The sequence below is a fragment of the Hypanus sabinus genome, chromosome 13 (genome assembly GCF_030144855.1).
Source record: "Hypanus sabinus isolate sHypSab1 chromosome 13, sHypSab1.hap1, whole genome shotgun sequence".
In the NCBI taxonomy this organism is placed as follows: domain Eukaryota; kingdom Metazoa; phylum Chordata; class Chondrichthyes; order Myliobatiformes; family Dasyatidae; genus Hypanus; species Hypanus sabinus.
The window spans coordinates 41,707,431-41,730,682 of NC_082718.1; the positions used below are offsets into that span (position 1 = coordinate 41,707,431).

The following is a 23,252-nucleotide window of genomic DNA, read 5'->3' on the forward strand; positions in this document are numbered from 1 at the left end:
TGTGCAGTCGCAGCCAAGCTCCTCGCTTGCCAAGCCTTCTCTCGTCAGAGAATTTGTGAAAGATCAGCACAAAGTGCTGCAATCATCACCTACAAGGCATTTTCTTCATGCACAAACTTCATGGATCAGAAAATGTGATGATAATGGCAAAAGGGATGGGATTCAAAGATTGAGGTTCATGGAAGAAAAATTTTAAAAGAATTCAGAGGGGAATGGGTTAATGGATGTAGATAAAGAGTAGGGGGTTACTTTTAAGGAGGTGGCGCTGGCTATTACAACTCTCCACAATGCAAATGCTTTAAAGAAAATGCCTTGCAGGTGAAGAACACAATACTGCACTCCGAGACATCTCTTCACGTCTTTGGACTGGAGAGGATGTAGCAAGGGGGGGGGAACTTGAACATGACTGTCATCGAAATTGATGCAGTGATGCCATATTCAAGAAGTTGATTACAAACATGAATATGTAAACTTTATTTATGTTACTTTCATTGTTTCTGTATATTGACAAAAGTACAAGTCTAATTATATTAAGTAAACATACCCTTTCTCTTTTTACATTAGTCTGTTCTTCCCAGTGATTTGTGGACAGGCCAGGTTCACTTTCTGAAAGAACTGGAGGAGGACGAGCATAGGAATGTAAACTTTTACTTGTGGCCACTATATGCACTGGAGATCTGAAAAGAGAAAAAAAACAAATGTACAATTAGATATTCAGGGGTTATAGCACACTACTGTCCAGAAATGGCAATTTTCATCAATATGATGTCTTAATGGGACATCGGTAGTTTTTCATTAAAACTGAAACTAATCAGAGAGGAAAAGAAAACAAAACATCGTAATCAAACATATAAACAATTCTTTCAATACTATGTAAAATGCTAAAAAAGTTATTTCCTAAGCATCCTTATTCTGATCTGTTGTTTCAATAAAAAAGGTCAGGATAAGTGTTTCAGTTTTTCAAGTTTAATGCAATTTTCTGGTATATTAATTTTAAAACAAAAAACAGTATTTTATTCCAAAGAACACAAAAGCATCCAGTTATGTTCCTTGATATTACAGAGGAACCTTCATCTGTAACCCATGCAATTCACCAGGAAAGTTGGGAGGGGTAAGGATTTAAATATTAGAATGCCTGCAATAAAAACGGTAATCAGACATTTAAAACTAACCTCTAAACTTATAGAGGAGTTGTTTAATCCTGGGAAGTAATATTACCACTCAAAAGGATTGAACTAACAGTTTGGTTTCCAAGGATTCAAAATTACAAAGGATTTTGTTTAATTAAGATCAGGTAATCCTGACAGATAACCAGATGACATATATTTAAATTCATCATTAAAAGAACCACAGAAACATGGTCAAAACATTTTTAAAGTAGAACAATGTTAGCATATATTGATATCTGGGACAACTCTTTAAAGAGATTAAATAATAATGGGTACTCAAGGCAAAAATGAATGGGATTGTGGATAGTCATTTCAGAAAACCAGTACAAATATGATACATCAAATAAACTCATTGCGCTGTTAAGTTCTGAATACCACTCTAAACTTTAACTTTTGTGTACTTTTAATTAAGCGACAGTACACTATTAGGTATATTTACATTATCCTCTAATTTTCATTCACAGAAATGAATTTAGCCTTTGTTTTCAGAAAATGATGGGTAAAGCTTGGTCAAGCTTAATTTTAATATGCAACCAGGAAGCTTCAGGCTATGAAGTTATTAACAATAAATGAAAAATTGTGAATAACCCTCAGGCACAGGAAAAATAATGTTATATATGTCTTCTGTGATCACAAAGTAATTAAATGCTTAATAGACTGAAACTGTAAGATCTCCACAAGTATCTAAATAGATGGATTGAGATAAGAAGAGGGGGTGTCAGTAGGGGGATGAATAGGAAACTACTGCAAAAATAAATTGAAAGCTTAGAGACAATATATAAATGCATGGGGCATTTTTCAATAAAGTTAACTAATTTCAAAGATTTATATTAGGAAATGGATTGTCCTCCAAGTACATTTAACAAACTGAAACCATTTAGAATACATCTGATTTGCATCAAAAAAAAAACTGTAAATGAAATGAATGATGTAAGATCACATTAGTATTTAAACAAGCTGGGACTCATGAAAAAAATATAGCATTTCAGGGTCAGGTATTTCTAATTAGTGAAAGAAAAATAGAGTATCAACCGATCAGTTGGCTATTATGTGACATTGCCAGCTAAAACATGCCTGCCCTGATCACATAATCACCTTACAGTAGATTGTTAAATAAATCTTCCTGTGCGATCCCTTTTGCAGAACAGTTTGATGCTTATCCTTTGAGAGACCCACAGAAAAAAAATCTGGACTAGTATTTCCCAGCAAAACTATAATATCTTGAGACATTAAAAATGTAATTTTAGAAAAAAAAACCATTTCTGAAGACATCAGCTTCATTTGCTTATACCTTCTTTGACAGTTGGAGCAGTGAGCTCTCCAAAATGTTTGGAGACCATCCGAATTTCAGAGTGCATACTTAAAGGACAAATGACAACCTGGCTTAACTGACATTGATGATATTTTATGTAATATTCTTCAAGTTTCTTGAAAATGGAAATTAATGTGACTGACAGTAAAGTACGTCAATGCTCATTTACTAACAGTATTTTAACATTTCCCCATGGCTATTTCCAAAGTGCACAAGATTGGTAAAATACATCTACCAATCTACTCTACAATAATACATCAATTTCAGTTATTCAACAGCTGAAAAAATATAATCTGTGTACTTATCTAAAAGAGGCACCTTTCTTTCGGGTTATAGCACAATTGTACACTGGACATGAAACATTATTGAACAATCGGCTAGTATGTATGGTACACAGGATCTGTAGGTAACTTGTGGAAGTTTTCCCATAAAATTGTCAGTACAAAAGCACATTATCAATAATAACTAAAAATCAAAAGTAACTGGATGCTTAAAAGAACCACACATGATCACTATATCCTAAGATTTGCTTTTACTTAGCCAGAACAAAATATATCTGACTAGCCCTCATCTCCAAACCCCAAATGTGATCAAATGCAATAATGCATGGGGTCTACTATAACTTAAAATTAATAGCTTTTATTCTCCATTACAAAAACAGTTTTTAATGAATATTTATACTTATTATCAGAACAGGGGATGACACTTAGGCATTCAAAAAAAGTTAAGGCTGGCACATACCACCTATCTTTCTGGTCAGTGCGTGATTTTGACAAAGTGTACAAAATGCAATGCTTAATACTCTGGGCTCATGATCACTTGAAAATCAGTATCAGAAAATCCTTACAACCTTAACAAAAAAACCTTCACACCATGATTACCATGAGGAAAAGGATTATCTCATGACATACTGGTTATTTACTTGTCCTGTTAATAAAAATGTAAACTCAGTAAAATGAATGCTCATATATAAATTTTAAAAGCTTAACCCAAATGGGAAATGTAAAAACATACAGATTATCTTGAGATTAAAAAAACTCCAAACTAAAATCATTGTTCTAAAATGATCATAAATTGCAACCAAATACAAATTTCATGAAGCATTGACAGAAAGACCAGGTTAAAAAGCCCTCCACAGGAATAAATAGTGCTGAGAGCATGGAAAAACAGTAGTTGCAATATAAAATAACTACAGTAAAATGCTTTGAATAGTGCCATTTACAATGTCCACATCCTTCTAAAATAATGAAGTGAAAACTGCAGACGCTGAAAATATGCACTTTAATGAAGAGTTGCCAATTATATTCAAGAACAATATTCATACATTTTAAATCATTACAAGTTTCTTCCTCTGACTGAAATTGCATTTACACAAACCTGTTGTAAAATGTGCACTGCATGAGAGGACTTTGTGGACTAGTGGCTATATTAGCTAGTTCAGTCAGCCAATTCACACCAGAATCACTGGTGAAGGGTGACAAGGCACTATCAGGTGATTGAGAGGCACACATAGTTCGAGTAGACCTCAGGTATTCTTGATGAGACACTCCACTGCTAAGTTGGAAGGTTGCAGGTATGGTTCTGTCTGTCTCTACAGCTTTTAATTCTGGAAGATCATCTAGAAAACAAGGAACATTCAAAAACTCAAAATGCATTTAGTTCATGATCAGATGATCTACAAAATAACTAATGTTTCTAGACCACGACCAAAGTTAAGAGACTGCAGTGTTAGGATTAATTTGAATAAAGATTATCCATCAAAATAGTTTATTGCCTAGCTGATAAAGATAGCTCCATCTCTTGCACTCACAGAAAGCAAAGCTCAGAGATAAGACTGCAGAATTAGAACCACAATTCTCTTGTTTCCTGCAAGCAAAACTTTCTGACAGAACATCCAGTTCATCCACCAAGCATACAGAGAAAACTGGCCTTCTCTCATTCATATGCAGACTTATAAATCAATAGCACTATTATAATTAAAGACAAATCTGGAGAAAGATTGTATTATTTTTCATAAACATACAGGGAAATATCATAAAACCTATCCTTCACAGTGATTTCAAAGCAATCCTACTTATTCAATAAATAGCCTATAATAGACTATAATTAACTGTGAATTACGCAACAAATTTAAACCTTGATATCGGAAATACCACGCATTAGCTATAAACATTGATAATAATTAATTATAGAATGCCAGTTGAAAATCTAGGAAAACAAAAGCCATCACCTTTCATCTTTGCCACAAACCTCTCTAGCCCATGACCCTCACTTTCCTCTGGCAATTCTAAGATTGAACAAAATGTTCATATAGAATCCTTCAGCTTATATTTGTGCTTCTGGCCTTAATTTCTCATTTATTAGAAAAACTATCCACTTCTGTATCTGCAGCATTGTTTGTGGTTGCCCCTGTCTTTGCCCAGCAACTGCTAAGATTCTTTATTATCTCTAAATATCTCTTTGAATGAAGTATTGATCTACTTTCCATCATACAACTTTCATTAACAGGAACAATAATCTGTTAATGAAGGGTTTAGACCCAAAACATCAACAATTCCTCGCCCCACAGATGCTGCTTGGCCCAATGAGTTCCTCCAGCAAATCATTTGTTTCTCCAGATTCCAGCATCTGCAGTCACTTGTGGAACAGGAAGCAATGTAAAATTCTTAACTCTAGTTCACTCAATTTTTCCTTACTTGCCGCTGTACACTAGTTCCCCTACTCAAGGCCTATTTCTTCATAACCTGTGATTTCTAATGTACAGTGGCCTAGGGTAAAGCAATTTTCAAATTCTCATCTCTCTTTTTGAATTATTCCATGGCCTTCTTCCTCCCTTTGTTGCAATGGGAAATATTAGCATTTCCTTGAAAATGCTCCTGTGAATGGCACTGCAATCTTTCAATACAGACTCACAGGCTTAATGGTGCCTCACCTGGAAGGACGGTTTGGGACCCTCAATGGTAGTGAAGGAGAAGGTGTAGGGTTAGGTGTAGCATTTGATCCACTTACAAGGATAAGAGCCAGGAGGGAATACACATAATTGCTGGAGGTTCAGCTTAGCCCGATACATCGACTGTACTCTTTTCCATGGATGCTGCCTGGCCTGCTAAGTTCTTCCAGTATTTTGTGTGTGTTGCTTGGATTTCCAGCATCTGCACATTTTCTTAGTGCCAGGAGAGAGATCAGTGGGGAGGGACGAATGGACAAGGGAGTTTCACAGGGAGCAATCCCTGCAGAAAGCAGCAACTGGGGGGACGTGAAAAATGTGGTTGATGGTGGGATCCCGTTGGAGATGGCGGAAGTACCGGAGAATTATGTGCTGGGCGCGGAGGTTGGTGGGGTCTATCCCTGGTAAGGTGGCGGGAGGAGGGGGTAGGAGCAGACGTTTGTGAAATGGAAGAGATGCAATTGAGGGCAGCTGATGGTGGAAGAAGGGAAGCCCTTTTCTTTGAAAAAGGAGGGCATCGCCTTTGTTCTAGAATGAAAAGCCTCATTGTGAGAGCAAATGCAGCACAGACAAAGGAATTGAGAGAAGGGGTTGGAGTTTTTACAAGCAACAGGGTGGGAAGAGGTATAGTGCAGGTAGCTGTGAGAGTCCATGGGTTTATAATAGACATCGATAAATAAGCTGTCTTCAGAGACAGTGAGATCGAGAAAGGGGAAGGAGGTGTCGGAAATGGACCAGGTCAATTTGAGGGCAGGTTAGAGTCACAGTTGACTAAGTTGACAAGCTAGGCATGGGTGCAGAAAGCAGCACTAATGCAGTTGATGTAGCATAGAAAAGTGTGGGATGGACACCAGTGTAGGCTTGGAACATAGACTGTTCCACATATCCTACAAAAAGGCAGGCTTTTCTGGGACCCATGCGAGTGCCAACGGCAACACCTTTTGTTTGAAGGAAGTGGGAGGAACCAAAGGAGAAATTATTAAGAGTGAGGACAAATTCCACTAGACAGAGGAGAATGGTGGTGGAGGGGAACTGGCTGGTTCTGGTGTCCAGAAAGAAACAAGAGAGCTGTGAGGCCTTCCTGGTGGGGGATGATGGTGTATAGGGACTGGACATCCATAGTGAAAACTAGACAACAGGGTGACCCATTGGGGCACCCTTTGAGAGAATCAAAATAGAGCTGCCCTGCCCTTTTGCTCCACTTGGTATCGCTGCTGAGGCTGGCCGTAAGCATGCGTCCTGGTGTCGCGTCCCGATTTCCATGATGGTGGATCGGCTCTTGGGTGAAAGCGGGCCTGTTGATTTTGGCAAATGAGCAATTTTATACAAATATATAACCCTGAACTTTGCCTAAATTCTGTAAGTTAGCGCATTTTAATTTGATTTAGCCAAAAAAAGTGTCACTGTAATGCACCGTTTGCACTGGAGGTCACAAAGAGACAGACAGACAGACAGAGCATGAGAGTTTTAATAGCATATAGATATAGTGGGGGGCCAGGGAACTTGAAATTATTAAAAAGATCCAGAGCATGTGAAATGTCATGGATGAAGGTAGGAAAGGATGAAACTGGGGATAAGACAGGTATGCAGATATGAGTTCAGCAGGGCAGGATCAAGCTGAAAAATGGGTCTACCTGGACAAATGGGCTAGTGGATCTTGGGTAGGAGAGAGAAAAGGGATGTGTGGGGTGCAGGAACTATGAGGTTTGTAGCAGTGGATGGGAGATGCCCAGAGCAAATAAGGTCAGTGATGGTGTGGGGGACAATGGCCTGGTGCTCCTTATTGGGATCCTGTTCGAGGGGCAAGAAAGACGTGTCTTGACAGTTGTCGCTGATCCTCAGCAAGGTAAAGGTCAGTCTGCCAGACTACTACAGCACCCCCTTTAACTGCAAATTTGATGATGAGATTATCGTTAGTGCAGAGGGAGTGGCAAGCAGAGACTTCAGAAGGGATGAGGTTGGAATTGCAGCGAGGAGTGTTGAAGTCAAGATGGTTGATGTTCCATCAGCAGTTGACAATGAAAAGGTCTAGGACAGGCAGAAGACTAGGGCAGAGTGTCCAGCAACTGGCGGAGGGTTGAAGATAGGAAAAGGGGGTCATCAGTACAGGGTAGAGATTCCTTGCCAAAGAAGTAGGCTCGGAGACAGGGGCAGCAGAAGAAAAGCTCGGTGTCATGGCAGGCGCAGAGTCCTCTGAGATGTGGACGCAGGGGGACAAAGGTGAAGCCCTTACTGAGGACAGAACGCTCTGCCTCAGAGAGGGGAAGATTAGAGGGAATGGTGAAGACCCGGCATGGAAGAGAGCTGGGACTAGAGGAGGGAATGGAGGTTTTTGGTGTTCAGGGATGGTGGGGTAAGAGGAAGATGGAGTCTCCGAGGATCCAAGAGCTGGTGATGGGACCTGAGAGAGACTGGATTGCGGAGTGATGGTGGGGGAAGGGAAGATGGGAGTTCCAGCAGCAGAGAGTGAAGACCTGGCCTAGAGGTCAAAGCTGGAGTCAGAGTAGAAGGTTACGCAATCAGTACTTTGGAGATGTCCAAGGTCACTGGAACCCGCGTTTTCCAATTTGGGTTGGAAATCTGGGTTTTGAATCTGCTCTGGATCATTAGTTTATGGAAACTATTGAAATTCTGTTATTATTTTTTTCACCTTGAATATTACATGACTGCACGAAAACTTCATATTAAACTCCAGCAAATCATTAAGACGGCACCAAGTCGCAGCCTCTTTAAGCTCATCTACAAAAATCAGCTTAATTCCTCTCTTTAATGTCTCTTTCTTTCCATTTCAAGGCAGTTGCTGTCGAGGTCCTGATCTGCAAGTGGCATTCAAACGGGGTTTTGTTTTTGCAGTGGATGAGTTTCCGTCCCTGGAGCTGCTTAGCTGACCATGTTCCGACATTCTCTAGGCATGGCTTGAAAGACGCCTCTGGGGGGCGGCCCTGTGTTGCCCTTTGGATGATTGATTTCAGGCCGATGTCGCCAAATAAGGTGTCACAGGAGATGGAACATCAGGATTTCACTGCGGCAGATGTTTGCAAAAGCGACATGGCAAACTGTAATACCATAACAGCGACTGTCAGTCTCCCCTTTCACTGTGAAAATGGGCGATATCTCTCTGACCCTTATTAATGAAAGTGAGAGCCTGTGGCATGTCAAACTGTAGAGTCAACAACAGACTTTGTTGACTGCAGATTATGGTTTCCTTTGGGTGCTTTGTTGTTGCTTGGTGGGCGAAGGATGCTGACTTTTTGCTAAAACGGGCAGTGGGTGAGGGCGATGCTTGCTGCTGCTTGCGCAGGGGAGGGCTGGGGTACTTTGGGGGTCTAACATTTTTCTTTTAGGGTACTTCTGTTTATCATGAATGTTTGCGAATTCCAGGTATTTCAGGTTGTACACTGTATACCTTCTCTGATAATAAACAGAACTGTTTGAACTGCATGTAACAAAAGCTTTTAGTTTAAAAAATCTTTCCACTGAGGATATGCAGTTGTAATTTACAACAGTGTTTCATTACCACTTCCCCCTCCCCTGCCCCACCCTCACCACATTGATCTACTTTGCTTTAATTAGACTATTCTGGGTGTTAGCTGCCAACCCAAAGCACTTATTCTCACTTTGGTTACAATCAAAAATGATTAATGAGCTCCGGAATGAGATGACTTCCACATGCAGCTTACCCATCAGGAAAAATGAAAACTAATAATGTAAAGTTATAAACTAATGTCTCAAAGTACTGTTCAACTATTTGAAATACTCATAACAACTTCACGATGAAAATCAAATATATTCTCTTCGAAAATCAACAAAAAAGTTAGCTAAAATCCCTGATCAGCTCACAGCTTGAGTACCAACTTTAGATTTTGAGAACATCCACATAGTCCTCTATTTATAACCAAATAACCTTCAATGAGATACCAAATTAATTGAAATATCAGACATTTTAAATAGTCTATGATACATTACATAGAAATATATTACTTAAAGGGGTAAACCACTCTCCTGCTTGCTGGAACCGCAAATTTGCTAAAGGAATGAATTTACATTTAGAGAAAGATATGAAATTCCATCAATGTTCAGCAGTTAGTTCTTAATTCAGCACAATAATGAAAATTTCAAGCTTTGTCAAAATGAAACACTCTGGGTTTATCACAAATTAAATGTTAGGCAGTTTTCAGATAATAAGATTTAGAAGCAAGCGTGAAAATGGATTCCACTAGTGCAATTTAGATAGCAAATTCATACATCTTAAAATTTAATTCTACAATGCTTATTCAGCAAAATACATTTCATTAAAAAAAAACAATTTACTTCAGTGAACTTCCAGCTAGCAACTACTTCAAGATTGTTTCTTCACACTCAGAAAATTTGATTTGGTGATTCCTCTATAAGAAAAATAACGAGACTTTGATGCAATTACCAAACCATAGATTCATATGCTGACTTCATTCTACATGCAACACTCCTTGTAACTTTGTGAGAAATACTTTGCTTTTAGGGTGACCATAACTGTACATTCCCAAAACAACATAGTCATAAAACCAGAATTCCAAACTGAGAGGCCAGAACACAAAGTAATTACTTAGCTACTTCCTCAAGACCACCCTTGCCCAACGACCCACGTTAAAATGACCGCCTCAACCACTTCTCATGATCTGCTTCTTAATCCACAACCTACAGCACATCCAGACATACTTCCCTACTTTTTTGTCAGTTCCAGTATCATGCCCACAACAACCCATCTTCCTCTATTCTCCCAATTATCCTGCAACATTTAAGGCCTCCAACACCTCCACCCACGCTCACACCACAAACAACCTTAAACCTCTAATTTCCCTGCCCTTCCAACTAAAACACTCTGCCTCACCTCATAATCACTTCCCCGAGACTGATAATCCCAACACTGCAATAATTGCCCAGCATCCAATTTCCCTACCTCACATTAATATGCCACTGCCTATTACTGTTCCAAAACCCAACAGCAACCACGAATGCTGAATTCCAATCCAATTCACGAGCCTCGCATCCCTCCCCAATCCTTTCCAGCCACAGATCTTCTCAACCTTTCCTCAAAAGAGAACTTCAATTGAAATTGGAAACCTCACACTATGGCTCAAACCCCAAAATAGTCACTGACCTACTGCAATGCAATTCTGATGCACTAGGCAACAAGATGTAGCCAAATTTTAAATTCTCTTTCTATTCAGTTAACAATAAAATTTATGCTAGTGTACTTCGTACAACATGCAATCAGATCTTTCACAGAAAAGTTATTTTAAAATAATTACATTAATTCATTTAAGGAGAAGTTGACAAATGAGCAAAAGCCAGATCAAATAAGTAGGCTTAGGTAGAAACTTGAAGGAAGAAGAAAGGCAAAAGCAATGGATTGAAAGTTATGTAGTTCTGGGGCTTGAGAGCTAAGAAATGGCTGTCATTAGTGGAATTACTAAATTAGGGAATGATAAAGTAGCAATAATTGATAGGAATGCAAATATCTTGATGGACCTTTTGCTTTGCTCAGTTTATTAAAAAGCAAGGCATGAGATCATAAGAGAGACTTGCAAGAATTGGGGAACCAAAGATCAGCAAAGGGTATCAATTAGGACCAGAGAGGCAGGCAATTAGGACATCATACTTAAGAGAGTTTAACAATGAAGGATGGCTACATTAAGTCTTATTTAGAGATCACAAGGGCATGATATAGGTTTCAGCAAGAGATTAACTGAATTAAAGCCAAAAAACAGGATTTGCTTTGGAAGCTGCCTTCAAACAGACAAGCATAAATGTGGTGAGGGAGGAAGCAGAAGATACATTTGTTTGGATGGTCTCAACACATATAATCCTCCCACTTGCTAGAAATGATGGCTGAATATCAAAAAGCAGAAAAGCACTTACAAAGACAATGAGGTTAACTTTATATTTTATGATAACCTTGGATTAAATATCTTCCCAGTTAAGAGAATGGCACTACTTTCATGTCACACAAGACCCAGCAATGCAGAGTTCAAATGATTGTCTGCAAACTACGTTCCTATTACTGGAGACCCAATTCCATACACCCCAAATTTAGAGACATAAAAACAATACATAAGCCCTGTCAAGTTCTATAATCATTTTGTATATTTCATTGAGATTTTTTCCCGTTTTTCTACATTTCAAAGTATGAACCATGTTTGCTAAATCAAGAATCCTACCAATCCAGGAACTAATCAAATGGAAGACTGATGCATTAATGCTAATATATTCTTCCTTAAGTAGGAAGACCAGACCTGTGCATAACATTCAAGATACAATCTTACCAGCGTCCTGTATAAATATCTTTATCCTTGGGCTCCAATTACATTGGAGAAAAGCCTACATGCCATTTATCTGCCTAGCACTATATTAACTTTCAATGATTCTTGTAAAGAACACTCAGCTCCTTCTGAATATCAACATCTTTCAATCACACACTATTTAAAAACTATCCATTTTTCTACCAAAGTAGGTGACTTCCAAGTTATTTTCCATGTGTTATATTTTTGATCGTTCATTTAATCTGTCTATATTGTCCAAGGCCTCTGCAATCTCTTTCCGGCCCACAATGTCAGCTTTATAACTCATAAATAAATACTCATATTTTCCATGATATGAAGCCATTCAGCCCACTGAGTCTCTATCTACTCTGAGTCCTATCAATCCCATTCCCCTAATTATTTTCCCTCCATTATTTTATCAACAAATTTGGAAAAAAAATTATTTTGTTCCCTTGCCTAATCATTGGTTTAGATTGTGATTAAATGGATCCCAGCAACACCCTATTAGTCACAGATTCCAAACACAAAAATGACTCCTACCTTTGATTTTTGATTAAGCAATCCTCAGTCCAAGATGGTTTATTACCCCAATGCAGTATGCTGTATTTTTACTTTATAATCTCACATGACATCATATCAATGATCCTCTGAGTGTCAAATATAGCTCATCAACTGCTCTAACTGCTGTTCCTAACTACATCATGAAACTTTAAAAGATTTATAAAACATGATTTCCCTAGCCATCTGACTCTGTCTCATCCTTATCTTGTCACCACATCCTCAATAAAGGATTTCAGCATTTTCTTTATCACTGAAATTCAGAAACTGGTTCTCTGTTCCTTGTTTTTTCTTTTCCTTTTCTAATACAGCAGAAGTCCATTCACAGATTGCAAGTGCAGAAGAATTGTACTGAAATCAATGCACTTTAAGAAGATGACAACCACTGCATCTGCAATTGTTAGAGCCATTTCTTTCAAAGTCCTAAGATTCAGGGTGATCAGATTCTGGGGATTTATCACTGGACAATCCCATTTACCTTCTCCAATATTGACTTTTTTTTTAATTAAGTGTTAACTTCTTTGAATTCCTTATTCACCCTATAATCGGTAATCCCATAATACAGTACATAAGCAACCAGTGTCTTCTTCCTTGCAGACATACATTAAATATTTAATTTCCAAAGTAGTTCTTTCCTTCCAAAAATGCCCTTTAACTTCCCAAAACCTTCTCCAATTCAGAGCTCTTACACTCTTATTACACTTTTCTTTTACCTCCTCTACCTTACCTTTCTTTTGAAGTGCTTTGTTTTCCTTTATCAAATCCTTTATTTTTCATGACAAGATCCCACCTCTCTGTTGCTTTTAGCTTAATTGTCTTGTTATGGTTGCTTCACATACTTTCCCATTTTGCCTATCTCCTCGTTAAATTAAATACCCTGGTATATCATTTCCAACCTTTGCAATCGAATCTCTATAATGGCCAAGAGATCACAACTTAATTATTTAATTATTCAAAACTTTAATTTTGTTTTTCTACCACTGATCTCTGATGTATATTATTTTGTTTCTATGCATTGTCCCTCCTTAACTGACTCTTGCTATCATTACCTATTTTGTCGCCTACACTACTGATTTGTCCTTTCTCTTTAACTGTCTGAATGCCCCTCACCAGACCCACTTTTGTTTCAACGTTGCGCAGATTTAAGGGCTGTAACAGGGGAGATGATGAAGGGTGAAAATAAAAATTCCATTTACCATCCATTTTCCATTTCTTATATTTTAATGCTTTCCAATTTCTAGCTATCTTCAGATTTGCATAAGCCTCAAGTCTCCCATTTGATATGCCTAATTAGATTTTTAAATAATACAACAAAACAGCTAACTAAAAGGATAGAAACTTCACTGAGTCAGGCGTTCTCCACATGAGGAAAAAGTCACCAAAACAAATGTATTTGATTACACAAAATTCACTGTGTGAACTCAAAGTTACAGATTTTTTCAAAATGTAACATGATACTGTTACTCAATGCTACTTCTTAATTTTAAGTTTTTTTTATATATTTTATCAATTTTACACTTTTGACAAAGTACCCTAAAATATTGTAAAGGTATGATAAACTTAAGTTAAAAAATAACAGCTTACCATATTCCATTGTTTGATCATTGTTTGCATTTCCAGGTGATGATGGTAAATCTTCATTACATTTTAATAACTCAAATGAATCATCCATCCCAGAAGGGTTCTTGTCCACTACAAACTGAACTTTCTGCACTCTGTTAGGTGTACATTTCGTTTTCATATCCCACACCATGTTATGCCATTGGACTTCAGCTGACTTGAACAAAAAAAATACAACAATGCATATGAAATATCTGGATTAAAGATCACTAACTCCATAAAAACATTTACACAAAACTGACTTCAATTAAAAATTAGCATCATAGCATAATTTATTTTGCATTTTTCAAGATTATTCATCATTTACCTATTTTTACATGCTAACTTCCTATTACTACACAAATTGAGTCAAAAACAAGCAGAATATTCATGTGATGATGCATTTAATTGGGCAAATATGAGAAAAAATCAGTGCCATTCTGATGTCATACATTCTATCTTTACTTTTTCTATAATAAATTGTTATTCCCTTATGTATCTACAGTGGAATATGCTGACAAAAAATTATAATACTGTTATCAAACCTTCTTACCATTATTTTCCTCACTGAACATCCAAAAATAACAAAAATGCAAACATAATACAAAAGAAAATAATACTGTTTTATTCTATTGTCCCTCATATACACATATGCACAGTTAATTTAGATTCATACAAGCTATTACCTTAACAGAACAATGTTCGGGTAAGTTTATACATTGCTTTCTTATCTTTCTCATACTAAAGACTCCTACTAAAAAATGAGAGCCCAACAGACAAAGGTGAAAGTTTGCTAGATGACTGATTTTATACGCTTTGATATGACAAATTGAAAATAACTACCTTCCCTACCTTACAAATTTTCTTTAACCCTTTTCATGCCATTTTACTCAGCATGGTATAAAAGGAATGACATATTGGAATTAGTTCAAAGAGATGCCTGGTAAATATCAGCCAGTTATATTATTTTGCAGGTTCTTAATGAAACAGCCTTTTATTTAAATACATTACTAAATACTCTTACAATGAATCCTTAAAAATATCATCAAAATTCTTCAAAATTAATAGCTTTTCCATATAGTAAATCTTTGTACTATTATGACTCTGGGTTTCATGACCTTAGTACTTAATTAAACAGTTTCACCCAACTTATTTTCTGGCATTTAAAGGTAACCTTGCTGATAACATCATCCAAATAAAAGGAAAACAAAGCTCAAGCTGAACACTTAGAGGAACAAAAATGTCTTCAAATACCATGACCATTCAAGGGATAGTGAATGGAAGGAAACTAAGTTAACAGTACTACTAAGCATTAGAAACTGTAGTATTTTAATAAATATGAAACTCAGGATGTAACAAGACTATCAGAGCAAAATTTTACAAACTAAATTATTTTTGATATATTAAAAAATTGCAGTAAGTCCTCAGGTCAGATAAAGTTGGTTTTCATTTCAAATTGATAACCTTCCATTTCTAACATTGTCTAGTGGGAAGTTCTGCCTTTTGGGCTTTAAGTGTCCAATGAAGATGAAAGTTTGAAAGATGTTGCTCATCCAACACTTTTTGAATGACACTGGCACTATACCACAAACTTCTAATAGACGGAGCTGGGAATTTGGATGTTCAGAGGTAGTAGCACTCCTAAATCAGAATCACGTTTAACATCACTGGCATATATCATGAAATTTATTATTTTGCAGAAGCAGTAAATCAAAATACATAATTTGTATTGTAATTACAAGATTTTTTTATTGTGTTAAAAGAGGAAAAATATATATTGATGTAGTTAGTATTCATGGATTCATTGTCCATTCAGATATCTGATAGCAGAGGGGAAGAAGCTGTTCCTGAATCATTGAGTGTGTATCTTCAGGCTCCTATACTTCCTCCTTGATGGCAGCAATGAGAAGGGAGTGTGTCCTGGGTGATGGGGATCCACCTTTTTGAAGAATCACCTTTCTAGTTCATCCTCAATGCTGGGGAGGCAGGTGCCCATGATGGAGCTGGCTGAGTTTACAACTCTTCAGCTTTTTCCATGCCATACCAGTTAGAATAGTCTCCACAGTACATATGTAGAAATTTGCTAGAATCTGATATACCAAATCTCCCTAGACTTCCATTGAAATATAGAAATAATGAAGCTGCTGGTGTGCCTTCTATATAATTGCATCAATATCCAGAGTCCAGGATAGATTTTCAGAGATCTTAGCACCTAGGAACTTGAAACTGCTCACTCTTTCCACTGTTGATCCCTCGATGAAGACTGGTGTGTGTTCCCTTAACTTCCCTTTCCTGAAGCCCACAATCAATTCCTTGATCTTAATGATGTTGAATGTAAGATTGCTGCTGTGAGACCACTCAACCAGCTAATCCTCAGGTACTCTTCAGATTTAACTCCTGTATGACTCCTCATTACCATCTAAAATTCAGCCAACAATAGTTTTGTAAATGTATAGGTGGGATTTGAGCTGTGCCTACACAGAGACCTAGGCGTAGAGAGGGTAGAGCAGTGGCCTAAGAACGCATCTTTGGAATGCGCCAGTGTTAACAGTCAACAAGGAGAAGATGTCATTTCCGCTCTACACAGATTGTGGTCTCCTGCTGAGGAAGTCAAGGATCTAATTGCAGAGAGAGGCACAGAGGCCTAGTTTTGGAGCTTGTTCTTTAGAACTGTGGGTGTTTCTGTTGAACACCGAGCTGCAATCAATAAACAGCAGCCTGATACAGGTATAACTATTGTCCAGGTGTTCCAAGACCAAGTGGCACGCCACCTTGTCTTCCCAATTATGTGGCAACATAACCAAATTTATATAAATGCATCAAGAATTAAAACTCCATTGCCAACGTAGTTATCATGTTGGTGCTTTGATAATGAGAAAGAGTGCACAGAAGTGATGATTGAACATAGAATGCAGACCAAAGCTCTCTTTATACATTTAGATATCCCACCTCTCACAGAAGTTCCGGGAGTCTCCCGCATATTGATAGCGGCTCCCTGACGCATGCAAATTATATACAATATCCCGGAAATCGATTTTTTTGAAAGAGAGAGGAAGAGTGAGAGCGAGAGCAAGCATCCTGATTGGTCTCTCTTCGTGCTAAGTAGACCTATCAGTTTTCTTTGTGGGCGGGCTTTCCAGTCGACCTCAAAAATAATGACAGTGTTGCTCACTACACTGTTTGCAACTAACTTTTCTATTGCCCATGATGGGTTAAAATGTAAAAGACATGTTGAGGTGAGTTTAACAGGTGTCATTCGTTCATTAGCATTGCTAACGTTATTTAAACTAGCTCATTAGGTGCTAAGGAGCTACTCTATTGATATCCTACGTGATGAGGCCAAACTCCCCCATGATAATATAAGTATATATTTTAATGTCACATTTTCTGCATATACCCAACCTGGTTTACAGATTAGACAAAATCACTAAACAAAGTATTACATACACCTTTGGAGGTCAATGGGGGGGGGGGGGGGGAGGCGGGGGTGCTACCTCCCTGAGTTTTTGCAGGGTGGGATGTTTGTACAGTAAATAACATTGACCCTGACATAGAGCACTGTGCAAAAGTCTTAGACACACATATATAGCTATGTTGCCTAAGGCTTTTGCACACTACTGTGGTGACTTTATGTATTGCACTGTGCAGCTACTACAAAAAAAATCTCATAACATATGTGACGATAAAGCTGATTCTGATATGGGTCTCTTTTGTGGGCTGAGAGTGGAAAGGGCGCAAGGAGAGGGGAATCATGGTTGGGAAAAGGGGAAAGGAGAGGGGAGGATGTCAGAACCACCAAAAAGACATTCTGTAATGATCATTAAACCAATTGCTTGGAATCAAATTACTTTGCCTGCTGTCTCAAGGCTGTGTGGGTCTGCACCTATGTCAACACCCCTCCCCCACCTTGGCACTCCTTCCCCGTCACCTGTCCCACACCTTCTGAGACACTCCGTCACCATTCCCAAAAGCTTTTGTTCCCGCCAGATTTACAAACTCGCTCTCCGCTCCTTGTTGACAAATACGGTACTGTGCAGAAGTCTTAGGCACCCTAGCTATATATATATGTTCTTGCACAGTGCTGCAAAATCCTACATATTGTACCGAGCAATGCAGAAGTCTGAGAAGGAGAATTTGAGTATTGCGTTGCTGATGCAATCCAATTTAAATTAACTTAAACTGAATTGGTGTGGCAATAGGATAGCAATAATTCTCAAATTTTAATAATACTTCTGAAAGTATTTCTTGCTAACATATTCAAGAGTATATTGGTCTTACTGATGTTGAGCTGCAGATGATTCAGCTCCCACCATTTGACAAAGTCCCCCACCAGGGCCCTGTATTCATCCTCCCATCCTCCCTTTATACACCCAACTATTGCTGAGTCATCAGAGAATTTCTGCAGATGACATGACTCAGTGTTGTGTCTAAAGTTCTAGGTAGACAGGGCAGGAACCAATACAGTCCCCTGTGGGGCCCCAGTACCTCTTATAGTCTGACACATAACTCTGAAGCAGCACAAACTGTGGTCTGCCAGTCGGGAGTCCATTATCCAGGATACAATGGAAGTGCCAACCTGCATTGAACAGAGCTTTCCCCCCCAGCAACGAGAGACGTATGGTACTGAAGGCACTTGAGAAATCAAAAAACATGATCCTCACAGTGCTGCCCGGCTTATCCAAACAGGAGTAGACTCTGTTCAGCAGGTGAGGAGGCATTGGTGCTGAGGGAGCACTAGATGCCTTGGCACCTGGGCTGGTATGTTGAAGGGGGTCTGAATAGGAGGATGATTGCCAAACCTATTGAAGAATTGGTTTAACTCATTAGCCTATTCACAACTGCATTTGAAAGCTCTACAGTTAGGCTGATTGAAGCCACTGATGTTCTTCATGGCCGTCACACCTCCCGTGTGCTACTCTGTCCAAACTTGCTCTCTCCTGTATTCCTTTTTAGCCACCTTGATCTCCTCCTTTAGCTCCCTCTGCACAGGTTCCAATTCCTCCCTGTCTCCTGACCTATCAGGCTCTCTTTTTGTGGTTGAGAAGAGCCTTTAGATCACTGGTAACCCACGGTTTGTAGTTAAGGAAGCAGCAACAGCCCTTGATGGTATTACAATCAGTAAGTCTGTTAATGTCCTCCCCATACAGCCTCACAAAGCTTATTCCAGTCAGTAATCTCAAAGCAGCCCTTCAGGGCCTCGATAGCCTCTGGAGACCATTTCTTTACTACCTTGGTAGTAGCTAGCTGTTCCTGTACTTTGGGCTTATACAAGGGCATGAGGTGAACCAGAGAATAATTATATGATAGCTATAAGCTTTAACTACAGTTACAAGCTTATAATCATGTGGCAGTAAACTCTCTATCATAGTCCTCAAATTTCATTTCTCTTCAGTTACCAAGTGCTTAGTCAATTCTCGACCCACACAGGTGACCCTAATAAGCTATTTGTATTTTTAACACTATGATTCACGAACTACAAATATTTTATTTTTCGGCCAACTCTAAAACAAATAGCTAGTTGGTAACCGTATACAAGCATAAAATTGTGTACGTTCTATATTGGTACTCAATTTAACCATTCACACACCATGTGTATTTTGTGTGTGTTGCTCAAGATTTCCAAAAACAGTAGAATCTCCTGTGTTTACGTTTAGCCACTCACACATGTAATTTTCTCCAGCACATCAGAAGGATTATCTTAATTCCCTTAATAGCTTTTATATAGGTTATGTAGTCCTAATTGAAAACCTATCAGCAGGGAGTAATTCTGGAACTGGGCCTATGACATGATACAGAATATACTTATGACACAAATCGCAGTAAGTTCATCTATTGTTCAAAAACAGTCCAGGGATAAAATGATTTGAGATTTATTGGATAGTGATCACATTCCTAGTCTTATGCATATAATTAAAATCTCTGGGAAGACACAAGATTATTTAAAAAATTGCTGTGTCATTGTTGCGCAAGATGAAAAAGTTATTGTTTGCATGTTGTTCATCTTACAAGTGCTTTTTAGTAACAGTAGCCATGTGAAATTGCAGATTTTTATGCTGTGCCTCTCCTTTATTCAGGTTCATTGGTTAACTGCATCCCCAATTCCATCCCACCCTAAGAAAGTCTTACAGAACATGACATTTCAATCATCTATTCTTTTCAGTGTGTTGTTTTATCCCTGACATCTTCATGTTTTTCTGCTTCCTTTGATATAAACTCAGAACAGCCTTAACTAACTCTATCACAATAATTAAGGGCTCTCACTGCCTGGGCCATGACCTCATTTCATTGATACCATCAGGGAGGAGAAACAGGAGCCTGAAGACCCAGCACAACAATTGAGCAATAGCTTCCAACCCCCCATCAGATTTCTTAACTGTCACTGAACACTATATCAGTATTCATTTTTGCACTGTTTATTTTGTAATTTATAGTATTATATCTTTGCACTGTAATGTTTCTGCAAAACAATAAATTACATATCATCTAAGATAGCAATAATAAACCTGATTCTGGTTCTTAATTAGAATTTATATGAATACTGCCAGTCACTGCTCTTTAAATTATCTCTTTGTCCTTAGATACTCAGTGATTTCACTTTTGGACACAATTCTGTTTCAACTGCCAGAGATGAAGGTTATTCATTCAAATGGTACAGAACTACACATTTATTCAGAATGCTCACTATTCATCTGCCCTGGAGATCCAGGAATTTTGTCATGGATTAAACCAAAGATCATCTCTTTAAATTCTGGTACTTTTTTTTGACTCTGTTTTCGGTAGAGAAAATGTGCCATTAGGGAATCGGTATTTTCCTCAGAGCTCCATATCAGTCAAGCCATTCATTACATCCAACTCTTGCAAATATATTGAACTCTGTACCCAGTGCAAGTTTTTTTTTAAAACCTGATAAAATTTCGGTCAGTCCAGCTTCTCGACAAGATAGTCCTACGTAAGAGAAACAACACTCTAAATTGCATCCTCCCCGCAGGCCAGCTTAATGTACAACTCATGTTACTCTTTCAGAAACCACAAAATTCAGAGCCATTATCCTATCTGACATTGCAAATATGTTGGAAGCAGATAGGACTAGTTGGACTAAATGGTAGCTATCTGCCATATCTTACACATACTTTTCAAAAATTAAATAAGCGCGTTTTTCTTTCTTCATATTCATTCATTTTAATTGAACAAACAATATGGTAACTCGGCTCTTCCATTGTAATTCATTACCGCTTTAATTACGTAGAACTTACGTATTGAAAGTGTTCGGTTCATTTCCAAGTTGTAGTTTTCTGACCTAACCCTTTTAAGAATGTAACATTTTGTTACTATTATTGAGAAAATTGCAAAACCCTGTCTCTTAAAATTTGCTCGACTCAATTTGTCAGGAAATTAACGACTTCCAATAAATCTGCCTTGATTGAGACTCGTTTGAACACCTTATTAGAAACGAAATCTCGATATCTTAAAATCAATTTGTGATCTGCGTCACTCTGCCTTAAACTAAGTGCAAACAGATTGAAAGCGAAAGAGGGAAAAATTGAAGAAGCTTGGAGAATTAATTAACGACAACAGACTCAAGCAAATGCAAAACAAAAGTCGACACTAGTCTTTTCAGGAAGATCTACCATTAGTGACCGGGGGGGTGGGGGGAACTACAATCAGTAAACAAATGCCTGAAGTCTGCTCACAAACACGCAGAGCCTTTAAATACATCATCATGTGACACTTACACACCCTGAGCTGGAACAGTGCGCCTGCGTGTCAGCTCATTCATTCAGAACTGCGTAACAAGGGAATTTAATAACAAATCAACCATCGCACTAACTTAACAAAACTATAAAAACATACTTTTCCTTGTATAACGTTATAAAGTACATCAGACGTCTCCGGGATCTTATGTATTGTTTCAGTCCGGAAAGTAACGAGACATAAACAACTGTTTCATAAACAGGCCAACATTATCTTCTTACTTCCACAATTAACTTACATGATCACTTAAAGAAGAAGAACTGAAATTACATAGCGTAAGGTTTGGTGCCGTCAAGGGGTCGCCAACAGCCCCAAACATTTACCCCGCAATCGCGAGACCTATTTCAATTCATTTCTTTCTAAATCTTCGTGAGGTTGGGGGAGGAGGAGGCACAAGAAAACAAAAAACAAATCACCCGGGACATCACGACTTGTCGGGGGGTTGGGACAGCGGTGCGGGGGGGACTGGGGTCGCGGCGCTGTCACGAAATGAATGGGAGAAACGTCACCGACAGAAGAAAAACAAACTTATAAACAATGAGCGACACGTCACAACTCCCCGCTAGCCGCCCCGACCGCGCTCCAAACCCCGCCGCCTACGACCGCCGTCCCCCCCTCGGCCCTCACACGGCCGCCGGAGAGCCGAGAGCGCCGGGTGCAGGCGCCGAGCGCGCGTTGTTTACATCCTCCCGACTTCACTCACCAGCTCCGTCGCCATTACCGAGTTTCTCTTCCCCCAACCCCCACAGTGGCGAGGGCGGCACCAGACCTTCAGGACGCGGCCCGCCGATTGGAGCGCGGGCGCACGCCAATCAAAGGAAACGCCGCTCCGATTGAAGAAGCCGTGTTACGTCACGTTGAAAAATAAACAATACGTAGTGGAGCATGCCGGGAGATGTTTTCTTGGAACTCGGATTCTCGCAGTCTTAGGTACCCGGATGGAAAGCAGTGCGGTTGAGAGTGGCTTCATTCTCGTTGACCGTCGCCTTCCCCCAAAATGCATTCTTTTAAAAATTACAGTAACCAGATGAAGGTGCTATTGCTCTCTTCTCTCTGTTGCCATCAGGAAGAGGTAGAGAAGCCTCAGAACCCACAGCACCAGGTTCTACTATCCCTCAGCCAAAGGGGATAACTTCACGCCCCATCATTGAAATCTCCCCCAAGCTGTGGACTCACTGTCAAGGCGGACTCTTTATCTCATCGTTTCGATATTTATATCGAACAAACTATTCTCGGGCTTCCAGCCGGGAACAGGTATCAATTTTAACCGACGCTTCGTTAACAAACTAGATCCCTTTTCACTTATGTATTATTTTAATTTATTTCTTTTCACACCAGCTTGGGCGTTCAACCAGTCTTTCATTGATTCTGATATGTTTATTATTCTACAGATGTATTGAGTATGCCCGCAAGAAAATGAATCTCCGGGTTGTATGTTGGGAGACAGTGTATATATATTTTGTTGGTAAATTTACTTTGAGCTTTGAACCAGTTGTGTTGATTTCTATCTGTGCCTGAGTGTTAGTTTGAAGCCTTTGTCGTAAAGTCTGCACCTATTGTTCTGAAAGTTCTCTCGTATTTTGGCATACGTATAACAAAAGAAAGCAGCAGTCGGC

At 38.8% G+C, this 23,252-nt stretch overlaps 1 protein-coding gene across 2 annotated transcripts in view; it reads right to left on the reverse strand.

The window, feature by feature from the left end:
* The window catches only part of hbp1 (HMG-box transcription factor 1), a 47,054-nt gene extending 24,580 nt beyond the window's left edge, over positions 1 to 22,474 (reverse strand). The window contains exons 1-4 of one of the 2 annotated variants that reach the window (XM_059987493.1): positions 21,875 to 21,897; positions 13,870 to 14,062; positions 3,859 to 4,099; positions 545 to 677 (exon numbers count right to left, since the gene is read on the reverse strand). In XM_059987493.1, the coding sequence (XP_059843476.1) occupies positions 545 to 677; positions 3,859 to 4,099; positions 13,870 to 14,038 (543 nt within the window). In that variant the 5' untranslated portion in view covers positions 14,039 to 14,062; positions 21,875 to 21,897. Of the gene's footprint in view, positions 1 to 544; positions 678 to 3,858; positions 4,100 to 13,869; positions 14,063 to 21,874; positions 21,898 to 22,339 lie in introns of those variants that run through there. The other variant, XM_059987494.1, reaches the window with a different exon arrangement.
* Positions 22,475 to 23,252: the final 778 nt, after the last annotated feature.